Source organism: Camelus ferus, chromosome 11 (assembly GCF_009834535.1).
Source record: "Camelus ferus isolate YT-003-E chromosome 11, BCGSAC_Cfer_1.0, whole genome shotgun sequence".
NCBI lineage: Eukaryota > Metazoa > Chordata > Mammalia > Artiodactyla > Camelidae > Camelus > Camelus ferus.
This window is the reverse complement of record NC_045706.1, coordinates 41094840-41115363: the sequence shown is the minus strand read 5'-3', so window position 1 is coordinate 41115363 and position 20524 is coordinate 41094840. Positions and strand designations below refer to the sequence as shown.

Below are 20524 nucleotides of genomic sequence, written 5' to 3'. Positions count from 1 at the left end.
AATACCATAATCAGATTATCTGAGCTTTTACCCCAAATTTTCTTGCTTAGTCTGGTATCTTCAGGTCCAGTTTTCATATGAAATTGCCAGTGGCAGACACAGGGAACCAACTGTGTGTCCCATTCCAGAATCTTCCCTCGCTCTCAGTGTGCACCCCTTTCTTCTGCCTTCGACCCAATTCTCCGTCTGTTGAGGATTTTGGAACCTGCACTAAGGGTCGAGGGGGAGAGAGGAAGAAAACGTGGCTCATTTCTCTTTAAGAATGTGCACACTTAAAAAAGAACTAAGATTATTCTGTTACTGTCTGAAATCAGTGTCGGCTTCAATTTTTTTAAATAAAAGCTGTTTAGGGGCACCAATTTGGGGAAGATTAGGATTACTCCAAGGGTGTCTTAAAGGCTCGTCTTCTAAGCTGCCTGTTATTACTCCTACTGTATCTGTGCGGGGAAGGAGAGGGAGGTGAATGCAGATAAAGGGTGATCTCTCAAGGCACCGTTGGCATAGCTACTGCCTCCCAAGCCTCCTAACGCGTGACTGACCGCTCCACACAGCTGGAGCCCCTGGCGTCTTTGAGGTGGACCTCAGAAAGCGCTGAAACGCCCACTGAATGACTGAAGGCGCAAGAGCCCTGGCGGCACTGTAATGCCAGTTGAAGTGGGGATGAGAAAGGCCAAGCATGTTCGTGGCATCCAGGTCGCCTTTCGCTCGTCCGGGCAGCACCCAGCGCGCGCCCCGCCGCGGGGGTCCCGTCGGGCGGCCTCTGGGCATGCTCAGTAGCGGCGGCAGCCGCGGGTCGCGCAGTCGGAAGCTCTCGGCGGCGGCGGCTGGGCAGGCGGCGCTGACGCGCGCGCGGCAGTAAAAGGGACTGGAGGACGGCGGGAGGGGGAGGGGCAGGGGCGCGGGAGGTGGGGCCGCCGTCGCCGTCAAGGCCCCAGGGAGCGCGGGGCGCCGCCGCCGGCGCTCATCGGCTGGGATCCGTCTCCGAGGCTGCTGCGGGGCCGGCGGCCGCCGCGGCACAGCAGCAGGAGCCGCGGTCCGCGGAGAGTTGGGCAGGGGAGCGCCCGCGCCTCCGCGGCGTCATGGGCCCCCTCGCCGGCCCACAGCGGGCACCAGCCGCAGGAACCCCCAGGCCTCCTCGCGGCCGAGCCTGAGTGACCCCCGGGTTCTCCGGCGCCCCCTCCCTCCGCCCTATTTTTTTCCCTGCTCTCGCCGCCGCAGCCGCTTCAGCTCTCCGTTATGGCAACGGAGCCGCCATCCCCCCTCCGGCTCGAGGCGCCCGGCCCCCCAGAAATGCGGACTTCACCGGCGAGCGAGGCCGCCCCCGAGGGCAGCCCGAAGTCGGCGGGCGGCAGGCTCCGCTTCCTCAACGGCTGCGTGCCCCTCTCGCATCAGGTGGCCGGGCACATGTACGGGAAGGACAAAGTAGGTAAGTGGGGGTGGCGCGGGGCTCGCCGCACCCCTTCCGCCTTCGCGAGCCCCCGACCGGCCGAGGCAGCCTGGCGCTCACCGCCGGGCTGGACGCCCCTCCGGGTCTTCACGCCGCACCCCGGGTCTCTTTCGCTTTCCTCCAGAGCCTCGCGACCCGTGCAGCAGGGGCTCGAAAAGTGGGTGATTTCTGGGGTGTGGGGCGTCAAGCCGGCAGCAGGAGGTGGCGGGGAGAGGAGTGTCTGGTCTCCCCAGGGAGGGTGGGTATTGATTGGAGACGGCGTTCGTTGTTAGTGAAAATAAGGAACTTCATTTTTTTTTTTGCTGGACGGGGAAGTGAATTCTCCCCTGAGCACAAGGTCTGTTTATTATAGGCGGGTGACTAGTATTGCAAAAGAAAAGGAATGAAATGCAGATGATGCTGATCTAGTGCTTCTCTTCTGGGTGCAGCTGCATAGCTGGAGGGGAAGGAAAAAACAGGGTTTTGTTTGTTTGGGGTTTTTTTATTTTTTTTATTTTTGGAAAGCTTGTCTCGGCTTATCCGGGATATCTCTACCCACCCCCTTAAAAGGTTTTTCTGGTATTTTTGGATTTCTTCGGGAGGCGTGGTTCCAGTAATGGTGAAACTCGGATTCATGGTAGGAAATACACCCTGCTGTTGTACTAGAGTGGTACACAGATGATACATTCAGATACTCGTGATCGTCTTTATAAGACTATCATGACCTGTGTGATAGATTTTTTTCGAGCTCACTGCGTTTAAAGCACAGTGCCTATCTCGGTTAATTCTCTTGATGATGTAAAAGTTCAGTTTAGGAACTGTAATTCACCTAGTTTACTCACACTGGTTCCCTAGGCCATGATGGATTACTTGGGGAATCTGATGGATGACTATGTGAGTAATGCGGACCTTGGACCTGGAAGCCACTAGGGACAATTTGGTTTGTGCTGGTAAGATGATTCAGGTTTAGACTGGTAAGATAATACTGACATTTTTAGGCGAGATAACTGAGGCCAAGGCTGGTTAAGTGACAAGCCTAAAGTCGCACAGCTACCGTGTAGAATCAGGAAACCAAGGGTTCTGCCTCAGAGCATTTTTTTTCCACCGTGTATTGTGCTTGCAGATAACTCAAACAAGGATTTTTGAAAATGGATGAATTTGGATATATGTATGTTATTTCTTAAAGAACAACGTTTTCTACTACCTTTATCCTTACCTACTTCTTTTCTCCTTTAAAAATATAGACGTTAGTGATGTGTAGATGTGTGTGTCTTTCTCCCCATTAAATTGTTAGTTCTTTGAGGTTAGAGACCAAATCTGTTTATCTCCATGCCATGGACTTGTGCACAAATTGGGGCTCAGACTCCGAAAATGTTGAGTGAAAATTGACAGTGTTTTTGGTACACACAGGTAAGGAAACAAACATGTAATGTTCTCAAGGTCCTTAGCATAGAGACATTCTGGTGTGTGTAACTTCTGGTAGTGAAAGTTTGCAAGTATTTATGGAATACCGTTAATAGATTTATATGGCATCCTATTGATTTATATTAATCAATTGTAAGAATAATATTCCTAATATTATTGAGTATTCATTCAGTCTAGAGGCCTGAAGAAATAATTGTTTCCCTAAGGGTCCCTAAAAACAACTTATGTACAAAAGGGGAAAAAACAAAATATCCCAACATAAACACAAGCAGTTGAGTGTAACCATTGGTTATCAAAACATGTAATAGTGATCCTGTTCAGAGAGTTATCTCTGACTAATACAAATGTACCCCGAATGTGACTTCAAACTACTTTGCAAACAGTGGCTGAAAGAGTTAATTTGTCACCCAAATTAAAGGAGTAACTTAGATTCTAGAGTCTGGAGTCCTTTATTTTATTTTTTATTATATTTAATTTAAAGTAAACATATTTCTTTCAGTTTTGTAAAGTTCTCTTGACTAGGAACTGTCTTTGTATCACCAGTGCACAATACCTCAAACATTTTGCTAGCAACCTAATAAATATTTGTTGAACTTAATTATCAATTATTTACACAGTCTTGCATATATTGTTAGTGAAAGGACACCTGAATGATGATAATCTTCCTTATTTATAAAATGAGTAACAAATGGTCAGTAAATTCAAAGTTCAGGAATTTATTGTATCTTTCCTGTCATAAATCACTTGTAAAGTACATTGTGTAGATCATACTTTGCTTTGGCTGTCAGCTGAAATTCTCAGAATAAGCTATCTTAAAGACATTGTGGATGTTTGTTTTTGTTTTGCTTTGTTTTTAATTTTTATTACTTTAGTTAACCAGGGTTTTCAATTTAGGATTGATATTTTGCCTGTTTCCAAAAAGGAGTTGTTGGCTTTATTAGATTAAAAATTAAAAACATGGAACCAATAGCACAAAGGTACTTGAACAGAAAAATAGATCTTATTATATCATTATAGCTAAGTAATAAAAAAGAGTATGTGATAGCCCTGATATCACAGTTGTATTTCATGTTCTTCAATGAAATCATTTCATCAAAGTATATTTGAATCTTACCTTTAAGAATACAAAGTAATTTGCTTTTTAAAACTATAAAAGCAGTACATGATCTTTTAGGGAAAAAATTCAAAGAATATAGTAGAACCTTTTCCCCTGTTCTTCTCCCAGGGCAATCTCTAACACTGCTAACTTTCAGACCATTGTTTCTGGACATGTACATTACGCATTAATGCAATTCTGATTTTTTTGTACAAATGTGCATGTATATCAATCAGCAACTTTTTGCTTTCATTCTGTATCATGTGGCATATGTGGTATGTGCTTGTGATATCTACTTTGTTCCTTTAAAAAACTTGCATTCTACAGTGGATGTATCAATTTAACTATTCCTCTGGTAATAGAATTTTAGATTTTCACCATTTTTTTGCTATTATAAATAACATTAAACTTTCTTGTACATTATAGTATACTTTGCACCTTATACAACTTTTTCTATAGAAATGTTTCACAAAAAGTGTAATTGCTTTCAATTTAAATTCCCAAAGTTCACCAAAGCATAAAATCCTTTTTCTGTTTTAATATTTAACATGTACCATTAATTTCTTTCAAAAGTTCTTGAAGTGTTAAACAAATGGTTGAAATCTGGTATTTGTTTCCTGGTCCAACTTAGAATATAGAAATGAGATAGTCTACAGGGAAAAGAAGAATTTTAATGGACAATGTTTTGGGGAGAAACCGACAACTATTTTGGCTTACTCTAGTCTATTATATATCCTCTGAAATTGCCTTAAAATAAGTTAAACTTAACAGAAAAGTTGCAATGAACAATACAAAGAATTTGACATTTTGCCAAACTTATCTCTATATATGTATTATGTATTTCTTCTGAACTATTTGAAAGCAGGGTTACATATATCATGCCCCTTTTACACAGTAATACTTTAGTGTGTATTTCCTAAGAATATACTTTAGTGTATATTTCTGTAACCACAGCATGTTTATTAAGTACGGAAAATTTAACAGTGATTTAGTGCTTTAATCTGTTCTCCATATCCTAATTTTGTCAACTGTTCTAGTAATGCCTTTTATCGTATTTATTTTTTGGCATAGGATCTAGTCCAGTGTCATTTATTGCATTTAATTGTCATGTCTCTCAAAATTCTTTAATTTGTAACTGTTTCTCAGCCTTTTTTTATATATATATAATATCATTGTTAAGAGTACAGGCTAGTTATTTTATAAAATATTGTTTAATTTGGATTTCTGATGGATTTTTATAATGAGATGCAGGTGATACATTTCTGGCTTGAACATTTACAGTTATGTTCTTAAGGTATCACATCTGGAGGTCCACAATATCTGTCTGTCCACTGTTAGTGCTATTAATTTGATCATCTGGTCCAAGTGTGGTCTGGATTCTCCAGTAAATAGTTAGTATTTTCCACCTTGCAACTAATGAGCCGTCTGTGGAGAGATACTTTAAAACCATCCAGATATCAGGGTACTAATCATACTTCACTCCTAGATTTGGCATCTTTTCATGTTTCTTGCCTGAAGCGGTCTTTACTCTGATAGTTGAAAAATTGTGATTTTTCCAATTCTACCACTTCCTCTATAACTTTGCATGGAGTATAATACAAATATAATAAAGTAATAATAAAAGTATTGAATTACTCTGTTGTATACCTAAAACTAATATTTTAATATTGTGAGTCAACTATACATCAGTAAAAAGGAAAAAAAGAAATAGTCCTCTTACTACTTCCTATGTATGTATGTTCTTTTTATGATCAGATTGGAGTCATGGATTCTTATTTTATAAAGTGTCATAACCCATTATAGAACTTGTTTACTTTGCTATTCAAATTGTCCCAGATTTGGCCAGTGGGAGTACTTCCTTCCTTTCTGTCACAAGTTGTTTTTGACTTATCTCATGCCTTCCCTTCCTAGCTCTAGAACCAGCCATTTCTCCAAGGAGCCCTGGTTCATTTTTAGAAGAAATGGTATTTAGAAACCAAGATCTGGGTTCAGGTTTGTTCATTGCCACTGGGGTGTCATTGCTTCAAGGCCTTTACAGTGGACATAACTAAAACGTATATGTAAATAGTTTGGAAATCATAATTGCATACTGATACTTCCAATTTTATTTCAGCTTCACAGAGTTCTTTTCCTTTCCTGATTCTAAATTTGTGTTTCCCATCTACCTCAGTGAGAACCTGGCTCCCAGTAATATTTTTTTTTTCTTAATCCTATGATTTTCAGAGTTTCTATACCCATACTACTGTAGAAAACAAACCTAGGATAAAGAATTCAAGATGAGATTCCCTTATACTGAGGGCGTGTGTGGTTGGAAACTCTTCAGAAGTTATTTGGATTAGGTTTTTGGTTTGGTTTGGTTTGGTTTGGTTATTTTTACTCCCCTTTTGTCGATGGTAGTATTATTCATTTGAACTGCAGATGGATTTATTTGTTTTGGGTTTAAATTAGGTTCCCTTCTTTCAATGATATACTTTTGAATGCCTATAAAATTAAAATACATCCAAAAGTCAAAACTTTCAGAAAGGTACATTATCACTGCCTCATTCCTCAGCATCCCTTGTAGGTAAACCAATTTTGTTGTTTTCAGATTTATCCTTTCTGAGTTTCTTGTTGCAGAAATAAGCAGATCTAAGTAAGTTTTTCTTAATTCCCTTTCTTTTGACTCAGAAAGTATTATGCTGTATATATACTGTTTTGCACTTTGCTTTTTAAATTTAAGAGTATATCCTAGAAGTAGTATTGTCAGTTCGTAGAGAGCCTCCACATTCTTTTCTACATCTCATTTGTACTTTGTTGTGCATATATTTCCCAGTTCTTTCAATCAATTTCCTGAATTTGCTTTTGGACTCTTATTTTCACTGATTTATTTGTTTATCCTAGCAATAATACCTTACTATCTTAATCTAAGCTGCTTTGTAAGTCTTGTACTGTAGACCAAGCATCCCACGTTCTTTTCCAAGATTGTTTTTGACTATTTCTGACTCTTTGCATTTCCATCTAGATTTTAAATCAGCTTGTCATTTTTCCCAAGGAACCTGATAAGATTTTGTGTCTGCTTTAAATGTGTAGATAGCTTTGGTGACATTTGATTTCTTCATAATCCTGAGTCTTCCAGTATTTGAACATGGTGTATCTTTCCATTTATTTAGGCCTTTGATAGTTTTCAGTGTAGAGGTCTTAGACTAGATTTTCCCTAAGTATTTGATGCTACTGTAAATGGTACTGCCCTTTTTAAAGAATTTTTGTGTGTGTGGAAAAATTTCAAACTCAGAGAAAAGTTGCACATATAATACAATGAACATTACCATTCATTTGGATTTACCTATTATTAATATTTTGCCACACTTACTTTATCATTCTCTGTGTATGGTAGCTATTTTGCAGAACCATTTAAGATAAAATTGCAGACATTGTGACTCCTTTCCTCTAAATAATTGTGTATCCCTTAAAAATAAAAACATTTTCTTACCAAACCGTGGTACAATTAGCAAATCCAGAATATTTAATGTTTGGCTTTTGCCATTATTTCTGTAATATCCTTTATAGCAAATTTTCCCCATCTAAGACTACACATTTCATTTTTAGATGACCCTTTAGTTGCCTGTCATTTAGAGCCATTTTTTACTTTTTCTTTATCTTTCATAACTGAAATATTTGAAGAGTAAGGCATATGGCTTTTCAGAATATCCTTTAAGTTTGTCTGGTTATTTCCTCATGATTAGATTCAGATGAATGCATTTTTTCATAAGAATACTAGTTGAATTATGTTTTATTGAAGCATCATATCATAAAGTGCAGGATCTCAGGTGCATTATTGATGATATAACTTTGATCACCTGGTTAAATGAAGTCTGCCTGATTTTTCCACCGTAAAGTTTTCATTTTTACTATTGTAAGTAAATAATTTGAGAGGAATATTTTGAGACATCAAAGTTTTCACCAAATGTTACAAGCATCCATTTACAATATTTGAACAACTCACTTATTACTATATTGGAAAATGCTAATATTCTACTCTCTGATTCCTGTTACACTTGTTAGTTGGCATTCTTCTTTAAGGAATATAGGTTTTGCTTCTCACTTTCTTTCTTTAATTGGTAGGATGGACTAATAGATTTTTTCAAACTTCAGTGGATGGATCTTACTCCTTTTTGTTGCTGCTTATTTTGATGCTCGAATTGCCCCAGATTTGGGAAGTGGGAGGTTTGATAATTCTAATATCAGTGTCATCTCTAAAATTGTTGTGTGTTGTATTATCTCTTGATAGTGATTTTCCCCTTGCTTTTTCGTATGACTTCTAATTTTTTATTAAAATCTGGACATTATATGTAGGCCTGAAGCAACTGAGGCAAACAGTATTTATGCCTGAAATGAATATGCTTCTTCTGCTAGGCTGTTAATGTTGGGGATTGAACCAGTCTAGTCAGGAGTGGAGCCAAGTTTGAATTTTGTTGTTGTTGCAGTTACCTTCTGTTATGAACTGAATGTTGTGTCCTCCAAAATACTATACATTGAAACACCAACCCACAATATGATTGTATTTGGAAATAGGGCCTTTATGGAGGTAATTAAGATTAATGAGACCATAAGGGTATGGCCTGGTCCAATAGGATTATTGTCTTTACAGAAATAGACCTGAGAGAGCATGCTTTATCTCTCTCCCTGATGCAGGAAAACAGATGTGGGGCGTGAGGAGGGCCAGATGTGGGGCGTGAGGAGGGCCGTGTCCCAGGTCTCGATTGAGCCCCTGGAACTTGCCCCGCCAAGTGTGGGTCCTTGGCTTTGTGCAGGAAAGAACTCAAGTGTGAGCCACCATTGAGTAAAGGTAGATTTATTTAGAGAGATGCATACTGCATAGAGTGTAAGGCAAGAGAAAGGCAAAGAAAGAGGTGTGGGAATTGGGTGCTCAGGTTAAAGTAGAAGTAGGTACATGCTCCATAGACAGAGTGTGAGCCGACTCCAAAGAGGAGGGAGCGAAAAGGGCTGCTAGGCGTGGTATTGCTACTTTTTCTGGGCTCAGTAGCTTCACGAGCCTACAGGTAAGAACATTCCAACTGCCCTGCGGAAGGGGCTGAGATCCCCAGGAATTGGGCCACTGCCCATTCTTTGGCCTTTTGTGGTTAGCCTTGGGGCTGTCATGGCGCCTGCGGGCATGTTATTTGATCTTGCTGTTACAGTGAGCATATAATGAAGCTCAAGGTCTACTAGGAGTTAAACCTCTTAATCCTTAAGGCCAACTAGGAGGTGAATGTTCCACCATTTTGGTGTTAAATTGCTGTCATTACTTGAGTGGTTGTGCCCTGTCCCCTTCCCTCCTGTCTCATCTCCACTGTTGGAGGACAAAGTGAAAAGGTGGCTGTCTACAAGTCAGGAAGACAGCTCTCACCGAGGTGGCTGGTGCCTTAATCTGGGACTTTTATTTCTAGGACTGTGAGAAAATAGGTTTTTGTTGTTTTGAGCCATCTAGTCTATGGTATTTTATTTCAAAAGTCTGAGCAGACCAATATACCTTCAGCATACCATGGGCTTGAAATTCCTCTTTTGTAATCTTATGTTTAGAGTAGGGCTGATTTGCCAGAGGATTTTTCTCAATATTCCTGTCTAACCTTCTGTTTTAGGCCTTCTTATGTACCCATGCCTCAGAGATGGTTTTTCTCCATGTCCATGCCCCTCCTCCAAGTGTAGACTGCTGTGCTTATTATTTGGTGATTAGTAGGCTGATGCTAGGTATAGTGGTATTGTCTGTTGTTCTGGTCCAGCTTCAACATTAGGTAGACCCTCTGACCCTGAGTCATGGCATGTGACTTTTTCAGTGATCCTGCCCCTTTTTAATGTGGTTATCAAACTCTTTAGCAAGTACTTTACATAAATTTCTTTTCCCCTCCTCCAGTAATAGGAGACCTGTGATTTTCTGTTCTCTTCTTGTCCCCACCCAGCATTAGAGGATATTTTTTTTAACCATTTCCTCATCTACAGTGGATTACCTGTGCCTTGGGGGGCAACATGATTTACAGTCCTTACCCCAGAAATTTAAGAATTTTGTTCACAGAGGAAAAGGTTCTGGGAGGATCTTTTTTTCCTGTAGTAATGGTACCTGAAAAACTGGGCTTGCCTCTTGGTGGGTGTCAATCCAAAAGATACAGCCAAGCCAAAGATCCGGAGAAGGATGGGTTTATTACTTGCAGCGGGTAGGGAGAACACCAGGGGTCTTTCCCAAAGCAGTGTCTCCCAGGACAGCAAAACTGGAAAAGTTTTAAGCTAAGCTACATGCATGTTCATGAAGAGGCTTGGGCAGAAGAGAATTCGGTATAGAATTGGGTAAAGACCCAGAGACCAAGCTTTGATGATTGATTGAAGTCACAAGGGTCAGCAAAGGTCAACATCATCTTTCCATCCTTCATGGGGGCTTCAGTTCCTGAAGAATTCAAAGATGAGTGTCAGATTGTTATGTATATTCCTTGAGGAGGAACTAGGACTCTTTTTTTTTATAATTTATTGCTGAACTATTGTTTCTTGACTACTTTTCCTTTGTTCCTACATTCCCTCCCTTTCCTTAAGATCTTTAATTGTTCAAGGACAAGGATTGTGGCCAGGCTTACATCTCAAAACGACTTAGGCCAAAAATAACTTATGTCAAGAAAGGCGTGGGTTCTCTTCCTCTGGTGACCCCCTATGCTACTGCTTACAGTAGTGATCTCTGCAGCTTCAAGGTCTGTACCTTTAAGAGTTGCTTTTTCTGTTTTTATTTTCTGTTTGTTTTTGTTTTGTTTTGTTTTGTTTTTGTTTTGCCTTGATGTAGAAGGGGAGGGGGTTGCTGGAAAAGATGCTGCAAGTGTTTGCACTTCTCAGAGTTTTGTACCATCTCTCTAACCTACATTTGGCCTTTAGCTATCTGTTAAAAAATATTAGCTAAATTATTCTTACTGCCTTGTAAGGTGGCCCCATCTTCTTGCCATGCTCTGTCACAAGCAAGAATGTTCTCTCACCCTGCCTTTAATAGTGGTGTGTGTCTTTCCTTAGGTTACATGTTTGTTGTTTACAATCTCAGCTCTGATGGTTTCAAGAAAAGTTATGATTTTGTAGATTATCTAGCTTTTTCTTGTTTTTACATGGAAATGATACTCTTCCAGCTTTCTGTATCCTACATAGAAGTGGAATCCAGAATTTTTTTCTGACCCATTGTATTGTCTCCTTACCATACTTCAACTATGAATTTGTTAGAATGTGTGATATTATCCTACAGGTTTCTAATGCTTTTATCTTTTTAGATATTTTTTCTCTCATTACATTAATTTAGATGTTTAGTATTGATCTTCCTTTACGTTCATTCTTAATCCATCAATTGAAATTTTTATTTCAGATGCTGTGTGTTTTCAGCTCTAGAATTTATTTTGGTTCTTTTTTAGACGTTCCATTTCTTTCCTGAAATACCTCATCTATTCAACATTTATATCCATTTTTCTTATAATTTCTTATGCATACTTAGAATTGTTTTAACATCTTTCTTTGTTAATACTTGGTCATTTGTGTGTCAGCTTCTATTGGACTATGTTTGATTATCACATTTTCCTGTTTTTGTTGTTGTTATGTCTCATAATTTTTTAAATTGGATTTTAGACATCTTAAAGAACAGTAGGGAGTGAAATGTACTATTATTCCACATAAAGAGTATGAACCCTTTCCTCTGTGTAGGGCTGATAAATCATATTCCCCCTAGAATTTAGTTAAACTGGTGCTGGACTACAGTCTTAGATTCAATTCATCTGGTTTGGCTCAGCCTTCCAAGACGCTTCCTTTTTTATCTTGACAGTTTTTTAGCTGCGAGGGATTTGGCTGAAGTATAAGATACTATTGGTTTACTTTTAGATCCTGGAATTCACTAACTGGGAGAATGCCTGGGATTACCATCTTCTTCTCCATGGCTACTTGCTCTAAAAACTTAGAGGGGGTGTTTTGCAGAGTGAGTAGTGTGGGAAAATTGCTGGACCAAGCAATCTGTTTCTGTGTTAGGATTGTTGTCAGTAATCCATCCTGCCACTCCGCACTGTTGTCTACAGTCTAGCTGATCTCTGCTTGCCTGCTAAAATGTATTTGTCTGATGGCATGTTCACCTATATCTAGACTCGGTGCCTGTCCCAAGGTAGGGAAGCTTCATGGTTCTCTTGTCACTTATGAATGCTCCACAACCCTCCCACCCACAAGGTTTCTTTGCATCTACCATTCTTCATCTTCATAGAAAATGTTTATTACCATAAGAGTAAAGGCCTTTCTTGTTCTCCACCCCAACCTTTACTAACAATTTTTCTTCAGGAATTTTTAACTGTGTAATAGACTACTTCTTGAAGTCCCCGAATCTTTTGACTGCTCACCAACCAGTCTTATCCATATAGATTAATGTTTACCTTCCTTTTATAACAGGGTCTTAAATAACTTGATGACTCTATCTCTTGATAGATACTTTCTGCCTCTGTTGATTAAATTCGGCATTTTTGTTATGATTAAAAATTCCTGACACTTGCCAAAAGAAATAGAAACTTAAGTGGCATATATTATCAAAATTGTAAATAGATTTATTTGTGCTCTTTTGGGTTCTAACTTGCATGATTTTGTGAAATCTCAATATATGAAAATTAATGATTTTAATATTACAAACTTAGGAATGAGTCTTCATGGCATAGGAACAGAGCCAGTGCTAGTCCATGTATGATGACTTTAGAAAAAGGTTTTCCCTTTGAGTGGGTAGATTATAAAAAGGTGCCCCTTCCTGCTCCAGGCTAGTGTGTGATTTCAGCCCCCACTTTTCCTGTTGGCTAGGTGCCCTCATACTATCTGTACAGCTGTACACAGTGCATCTGAATAGGGAAGAATTTTTAGAAGTAGGAAATTCATGTAGGACCATTGTTAACAGGATTTTTTTCCTTTCTGTTTATAAAAGTGGGATCAATTTATGCTACTTACTTTTAACTTGCTTCTTAACTATAAATTAACATCCCCTGGAAAGTCTACTACTAAAGAATTTCTATAAAAATTTATAGATATGTTCTATTTATTAGAATATCTCAGGTTATTGGAGATAATAAAATCAAGCTGTTTAGAATTTATGTTCTGGTGCTGTGCAATACATAGAACAAGCACTGAAATGTGTTGGTTGAATGTTAAAATTTCTGAAATAAGTAAAAGGAAACTGTTGATTTTATGAAAGTGGTTTATCTGTAACTTTAGGAACAAATTTATCCTGTGATGCAAGAGACACCATTATTAAAGCATTTTAAAATACCCATTTTTATGTTCTATAGGTATACTACAACATCCAGATGGCACAGTTTTAAAACAGTTGCAGCCACCTCCAAGGGGTCCAAGAGAGCTGGAATTCTATAATATGGTAAGTGAGGTAAGATTTGTTTTGTTGTATTCAAGGTGTTTTTCATAGTCTTCTCATGGTGACTTAGTAAGAAAATAGCATGTCCTAGTATACTGTGTATGTGACCAAAACAAAAGCTTTAAGAAAGACAGTGCTTATCTTTACTGATGTAGTCTAGTATTTTCCATTCTACTTCATTTTTTAAAGATCCTTATTCTGATCTACTAAATTGATTTCAGTTAATAGGTTGTGACCTACATTTTGAAAAACACTTAGCTGAGAGACTACCTCTATTTCTCAGAAATGCTGAGTTTAAATAAGTGGTTTTTGTTTTTTAACTAAAGGATTTCTTAGAGCCTTAAATGTGCTAATGTGTACTGTGGGACTCCAGAGGGGAGGGTAGGAGGAAAGGGAGAAACTTGACGTCTAATGGACCATGTTACTAGGAATACTTGTTAGAACATTCAGTATTTTGCAACCACCACCTCTATCTAGTTACAAAACATTTTCATCTCACAAAAGAAAACCCTGTCCCATTTGAGCCATGATGCCTTATTCCTTCCTCTCCTCAATCCCTGCCAACCACCAATCTGCTTTCTATGGACTTACCTATTCAGGGTATTTCATATAAATGGAGTTTTACAATATGTGACTTTTTGTGTTTAGCCTCTTTTGTTGTTTTAAGGTTCATGTTATGCATTAGTACTTCATTCCTTTTTATGGCTAAGTAATAGTCCATTATGCATACATTCCACATTTTATTTATCCATTCACCCATTAATAGACATTTGTGTTATTTCCATCTTTTGGCTTTTGTAGATAGTGCTGTTATGAACATTCATCTATAAATGTTTGAGTACCTGTTTCCAATCCTTTGGGTATTTACCTAGGATTGTAATTGCTGGGTCATAATAATTCTACATTCTACTTATTGAGAAACTGTCAAAGTGTTTTCCAAAGTTGCTGCCCCATTTTACATTTTCATCACTAATGTATGAGGATTCCACATCTTCACCAGCACTTATTAGTTTATTTATTTATTTATTTTTTAGGGACATTCAAGTGAATGAAGTGTTAATCTCATTGTTTTGATTTTCTTTTCTCTAATGGCTAATGATGTTGTGCATCTTTTCATGTATGTATTGTGTATATTTTCTCTGGAATAATGTCTGTTCAGATCTTTTGCTCTTTTTTTTATTGGCTTGTCTTTATTTAATGGTGGGAGTTTTTTCCATACTTTAGGTACAAATCCCTAATCAGATACGTGGCTTGTAAATATTTTCTCCCATTCTTTGGGTTATCTTTTCACTGTATTGTTAGTGTCCTTTGAAGTGCGGACTTTAAATTCTGAAGTCTAGTTTGTGTTCTTTCGTCACTTGTGCTTTTGGTGTCATATTTAAAATCATGAAGGTTTATGCTTGTTTTCCTCTAAGAATTTTATAACTTTAGCGCTTAAATGTAGGTGCAAGTGAAAAAAAAAAGTACAAGCTAAATAGTTTGACCAAAATCATTCAAATAGTTAATTATGGCCCCCGGATTTGAACATACATAGTCTGGCTCTAGAATTTGCTCTTAGAATATACTTACACTGCCTCTTTATTGAGGAAAGTATTTTATATCTACTCTATAAAAGTCTCACACATAATTTGTTGGATTTATACTAGGTGCCTTATTTTTTGTTTCTATTATAAACTTTTAAATTTAGTTTTGCAATGGTTGCTAATATATAAGAATGAAATAGATGTTTGTATAGTGTTCTTATATATAGTAATCTCTCGGAACTCTTATTAACTCATTTATCTGCTATTCTCTAACAATTCTAATTTTTTTCTCTATAGACAGGTATATCTTCTGTGATTGGAAGTCTTGTTTGTTCCTTTGGAATCCATTTACTTCTGTCAGGGACTTCCAGTTCATTGCTGAATTGTAGCAATGATGGGGGCATCTTCCTCTCATTTAGCAGAAGTGCTTCTAACATTTCCCCATTAAAGTATGACTTTAAAGGTTTTTGAGAAGTACTTCTTCCCAGGTTAAGGAAATTATCTTCTGTGTGAGTCAAGATTCTGTCAAGGAGCAAATGGTACACTCTGTCAGTTTAATAAGAAGACTGTTTACAAAGGTGTGGTCAGAGTTTAAGGCCACCTGCAAGCGATAATGCTATACCATCCCTGGGCCTGAACAGGCAAGGAGAGGGAGTGGTTTCTGGAACTCAGGGAGGCTAACTTTATGAGTAGACATGAACTGATAAGGCTAGAGAAGTACATAACTTGACCTCAACTCTTCTACCCTCCAGTGTCTCTTGGACCAGTGAGAGACAATGGCAAGAGGACAAGGAACCCCCATTGATGTAGTTGGTTCAGATCAGCTTCTTGGGGAAGGGGAAGATATATAATGTTTATTTTTATTTCAAGGAACAATTCAAATACAAATGAGTATTGAATATTTTTCAGTTACCTTTTCTGTATCTATTGAAATGGTCATATGAGTTTCCTCTTCTAATTCCTTAATGTGGTAAATGCTATAATAGATTTCTAATATTACATTACCTTTCATTTTTGCAGTAAAACCTACTTAGACATGTCTTTTTAAATTTGGTTTTTAATAATATGCATTACTGGATTTTGTTTGCTGGTGTTTTATTTAAGATTTTTTCCAGCTTTGCTTATAAATGAGATTGAACTATTTTCTTCACATACTGTCCTTGTCTGGTTTTGACACCAAATTTCTTTTAGCTTCATAAAATAAGTTGAGAGGCATTTCTTTTTTTATTTTGTAGAAGAACTTTTATCAGATCAGGATTTTTTTTCTTAAAGGCTTGCTAGAACTTACCTATAAATTGATCAGAGCCACCTATTGTCTTGTCTCTATCTCTTTTTTTCTTTCTTCCTTTCCTGATTTCCATCCTTTTTTCCTAGGAAGGGATATATTTTTTATCTAGTGATTCAGTTTCTTAAACATCTTGATTTTTCCTTTGTTAATGTGATAGTAAAAAATAGATTATATTTTTACATTATTACCTTCATAGTATTTTGTAAAATGCTGTGTGTTTAGAAAACATTTATTATATTTTATCCTGCATTTCTGGATAGAAAATTTTTAGGTTATCTTGTTTGGCATGTTGGAGTAAATACCAGTCTTACTACTTTAAAAAAATATTTGAAGAAGAGAAAGTTTACCTTTCTACTCTTCCAGTTCTTTTACCTTTTCATTTAGAAATACATCGTGGACTTCTTCACGTAAGTAGATGGAGATATACTTCGTTCCTCCATCTTGTTGTTCAGTCATTATGAACACTCTGCATCCTCGCTGTCATTGTGCCAGGAACAGAGAGATGATAAAGTGCACCCTGCTCTCAGTTACCTTGGCCCAGAAGTGATTGATTTCACTTCTGCTCATATTTCAGTAGGGGAAGCTGGGAAACACAGTGTATCCCATGGATATTTGGTGAGTTTCTGTCATACTTGAGTTTATTCTGTAGAATTATGTTGTATATAACTACTTGACATGAATATGGTTTGACATATATAATTAGAATTCTAGTACTGAGATTTCACAACTATTTTCACTAGTAAACTTAAATGATTTTGGATAATTAGGTAGATCATATTTGGCAAGAGTTAATGGGATAAGATGTCTTGCAAGTTTTTTTAAAACAAAAAATATTTTCTTTCTCTCCTGGGAAAAAAAATTAAGAATCTAGTTCCAGGATATCTGGACATTTCTAGTATTTTCTAGAATTATTACTGTTTACAAATCAAAGAATTAAATGAGCAATAATTAGACTCACATTGAGTTAAAGGATACTTTTAAGGTAAAATTAGTTTCCTTACAGGTATAAAATAAATATGTGGTAAAGATTTTGTTAAACTCATTTAATGAGGGAACTAGGCAAATGTTAAAACTGGTTCAAAAGAGAAGTCAAAAGAAGCACAAATTTATATGGCTTAAAGGGAAGTTGAAATGAGTGTACCTAAGAACACTAAAATCTCCCCTTCTTTGGGATTGAAGGGAAATCAGTTGAACCTCCTCTGGCCAGAATTTATTTACATGTTTATAGACAAGAATATTTTTGCTTTTGCTAAGAGTTATCTACTACTTTGTTGTAAAACAGTTCAAGGACAGTGAAAGGCTAGAATTAGATAACCAAGAAGAATGCACTCTAAACAATACATAGTTTTTCATTGGAGACACACAGTAATCTTTTTTTTTTCTTATCCCAAGTTTACTTCCAATTAAAACTTATGCCAGACTCAACAGTTTTTTTTTGAGAAATGTGTAGGGTAATGATAAAGAATTATGAGAAATTAACATGCATATGTTGTATTTCTCTTTGCTTCAGGTTTATGCTGCTGATTGTACCGATGGTGTCCTTCTAGAGCTACGAAAATATTTGCCAAAATACTATGGCACCTGGTCACCTCCCACTGCTCCAAATGGTAATCTTTTCCTTAAAATCCATCCTTTAGTCTTAATTCATGAGAGGGGCTTTTTAGAAGGCTTTATATAAAGTTAGGCCTAGTATTATAAAAACAGAATATATGTGTCTTTCTACCGTTTCTCTTCATTAAAGAAAAGTTAATACTTTTGACATCTTTAGCACATGGGATCATGAAAACAATTATTTTCTTAAATGTTAGTAGAATACTGTGGTTTGCATTCATGTACTTTACATAGTAATAAATTAATGACAATTTATTATTTCTTGACCTTTTTTCTCTCTCTCTCTTTTTATTTGGACATCTTTTCTTATGTGCTCAGGGTAGAGTTTTACATAGCTTTGTCTATTTCTTATAATCCAGAATAATAAGTATAGAAAGTACAGCCAGTTTGCTCAGCAAGTTATTATAACTTGAGAGAAACATAAGAATGTGCTGACCAGTGGGAATTTTTTCTTTTAAATCTTAATGACAGTTTTATTGAGATATAATTTATGTATCGTAAAACTCACCCTTTTAAAGTATACAATTCAGTAGTTTTTGGTGTATTCATAGAGTTGTGCAATCACCATTAGCAAAACTTAGAACATGAATGAACAGTGGGGTTTTTTTTCTTTTCTTTTTAAGATAAAACATTTGTTGTAATTATTTTAAGATTTGGGGCTAGTTGTATAGATTTTAAATCTCATTTTATTTGTTTATAAGCATGTAAATGCCTAGAACGTGTACCATCAGAAGCCTTTTATTGGTATTTACTTGGAGGAATAAAAAAGTGTATCTTCAAGTAGGTTTGAGCAAATTGAGAGCTCTCAAATGTAATCTCCAGCCTAATTTATTGGTAGGTTTCTGAATCTAGTTACTAGTCAAATTTCAGGAAGCATGGACTGAAATAAGCTGTTCCCTTCCTCCCCCTTTACTTTACATTTGAAGGCTCAGTGTCTCTATTTGTAATTCCTTCTACTTTCAGCTTCTGTTGCTTTCAGAAATGGCTGATGATTGATGTGAAACACAGAAGCAAGGCCTCCTGTTTTTCCATTTGGTTTTTAAGATGAGCAGGATTCACCACCAGGCCTTTTCTCCCTTTTGGGAGGTTCAGAAATGAAGATGGTGGCCATTACCTAGATACAGTGGGAAAGAGGTTGATGACACTTGGGGCCTGTGTTCTAATGATTTATGTAATCAGTAATATTCATTAAGGGGTCGGAGTAAATCTTCCTTCAGATACCTAGATATCCTCTCCCTTGTCTTTCCTTTCCTTGTCTCATTTTTACTGTTTAGCTACTTGTAGGTCTTTCAATTTTTCCACAGTATTTCAAATAATTTTATTCTTTCTCCTTTGATACTGGGAAATTTTCTGCCTCAGAGTATCAGGACTATATTCTAGCAGTAGAATTTTTTATGCTTAATGTATTAGAAAGCAACATTAGTATTTAATTTAATTTATATTTAAGTTAATTATATTTAATTATATATATTTAAATAGAAAATAAATTTAAAATAAAAAAGCTTTTCATTCATAATAACCTTGTATAATCTTAGATATACTATCATCAACAGCATGGAGTATATAAATATTTTGAGCATGCTAACCATGTCATTGGTATAGCCACTGAGAAATGTTACTTAATAGTCTACTTATAACAGCATGAAGTGGTGTATTTTGGAATACCTGGTAGTTATTTTCATGATTCTTACCTCAAAAAATTAAGAAACTATAGAAATTCAATATATACATTCCATAATTAATAAGTAAATAATAGATTTGTCTCTTATGGCCATAGCCCTTTAAATTAAACTATATTTCTAGTCAGTGTGACCTTTTATAAAGAGATCCATGTATTTCTGAAAAATAGATACCCTCTTTATTTACTATACAAATACCAAGACTAAGTTTTACAGAATAGCTTTCTTAGGTCTGAGGTTCACAAATGCCAGTCCTTGGATCTCTGGCAGACCAGCTTCATCAGAATCTGTTGTCCTAAATAGAGCTTTTTCAGAATTAGAAGAAAGTAAATCTAGTTATTTAGTTTTAATATTCAGAAATCTATCTTTACTTGCACATTACATTATATCAAATAGTCATATCATAATTATTTTCCAAACATCATATTAATATAGTTTGATTTGTTTCCTTGGCCTTGGTCAAAATGACCCTAAACTATCCAGACAGAACATTATCTTGTTCTTAGTCTGTCAGATTTTTTGGATGAATTTTAAAACATATTTTCTGTTTACCTAAAAATTGAAAAATACAGCCCCACTCTATACCCAGAGGGGCTTAGCTGAAAAAGTGTCCTTTATTGTCCAGTCTGGCATTGCCTTATAAGTGAGGCTCCCCTGTAGTAAAATGCTTTGATCATTTAAGTTACTAAATCTCAAGATTGACCTACTTTGAATTAAGCTCTCTTCTGCTGAAATAATTTGCTAGTAGCATTTTACAGAGAGAATTAGTATTCAGATTTATTTCTAGTGATAATAAACTATAAAATAAAGTAAAGATCTCAGTGCTCAGATCATGCCTCATTTTCCTATTTATCTCCTTTATTCGAAGTAATTGTGGCAGGCTGCTAGCTAGGTAATACAGTATTCTTTCTGTAAAACTTAAAACTCTGCATCTGTAGAGTAAGTTTTGATGTTTTCTTAAAATAAGTTAGAGAGAAAGAGAAATGAGAATCTCAAATTTTTACTTTTAAAAAAGTTTAAGGCCAGAGAACGAAAACACTGAATCAACTGTCAGTAGGCCTTAATTTAAGGCCTGTTAACTGAAGACTAATAATCAA

General features: G+C 36.8%; 1 protein-coding gene across 3 annotated transcripts in view; it reads left to right on the top strand.

The window, feature by feature from the left end:
* The first annotated feature begins 401 nt into the window (after positions 1 to 401).
* IPMK (inositol polyphosphate multikinase) overlaps positions 402 to 20524 on the top strand; it is a 37520-nt gene continuing 17397 nt past the window's right edge. Inside the window, exons 1-3 of one of the 3 annotated variants that reach the window (XM_032491434.1) lie at positions 402 to 1426; positions 13244 to 13338; positions 17648 to 17744. In XM_032491434.1, the coding sequence (XP_032347325.1) occupies positions 1237 to 1426; positions 13244 to 13338; positions 17648 to 17744 (382 nt within the window). In that variant the 5' untranslated portion in view covers positions 402 to 1236. The remainder of the gene's footprint in view (positions 1427 to 13243; positions 13339 to 17647; positions 17745 to 20524) is intronic. The other 2 variants (XM_032491432.1, XM_032491433.1) reach the window with 2 other exon arrangements.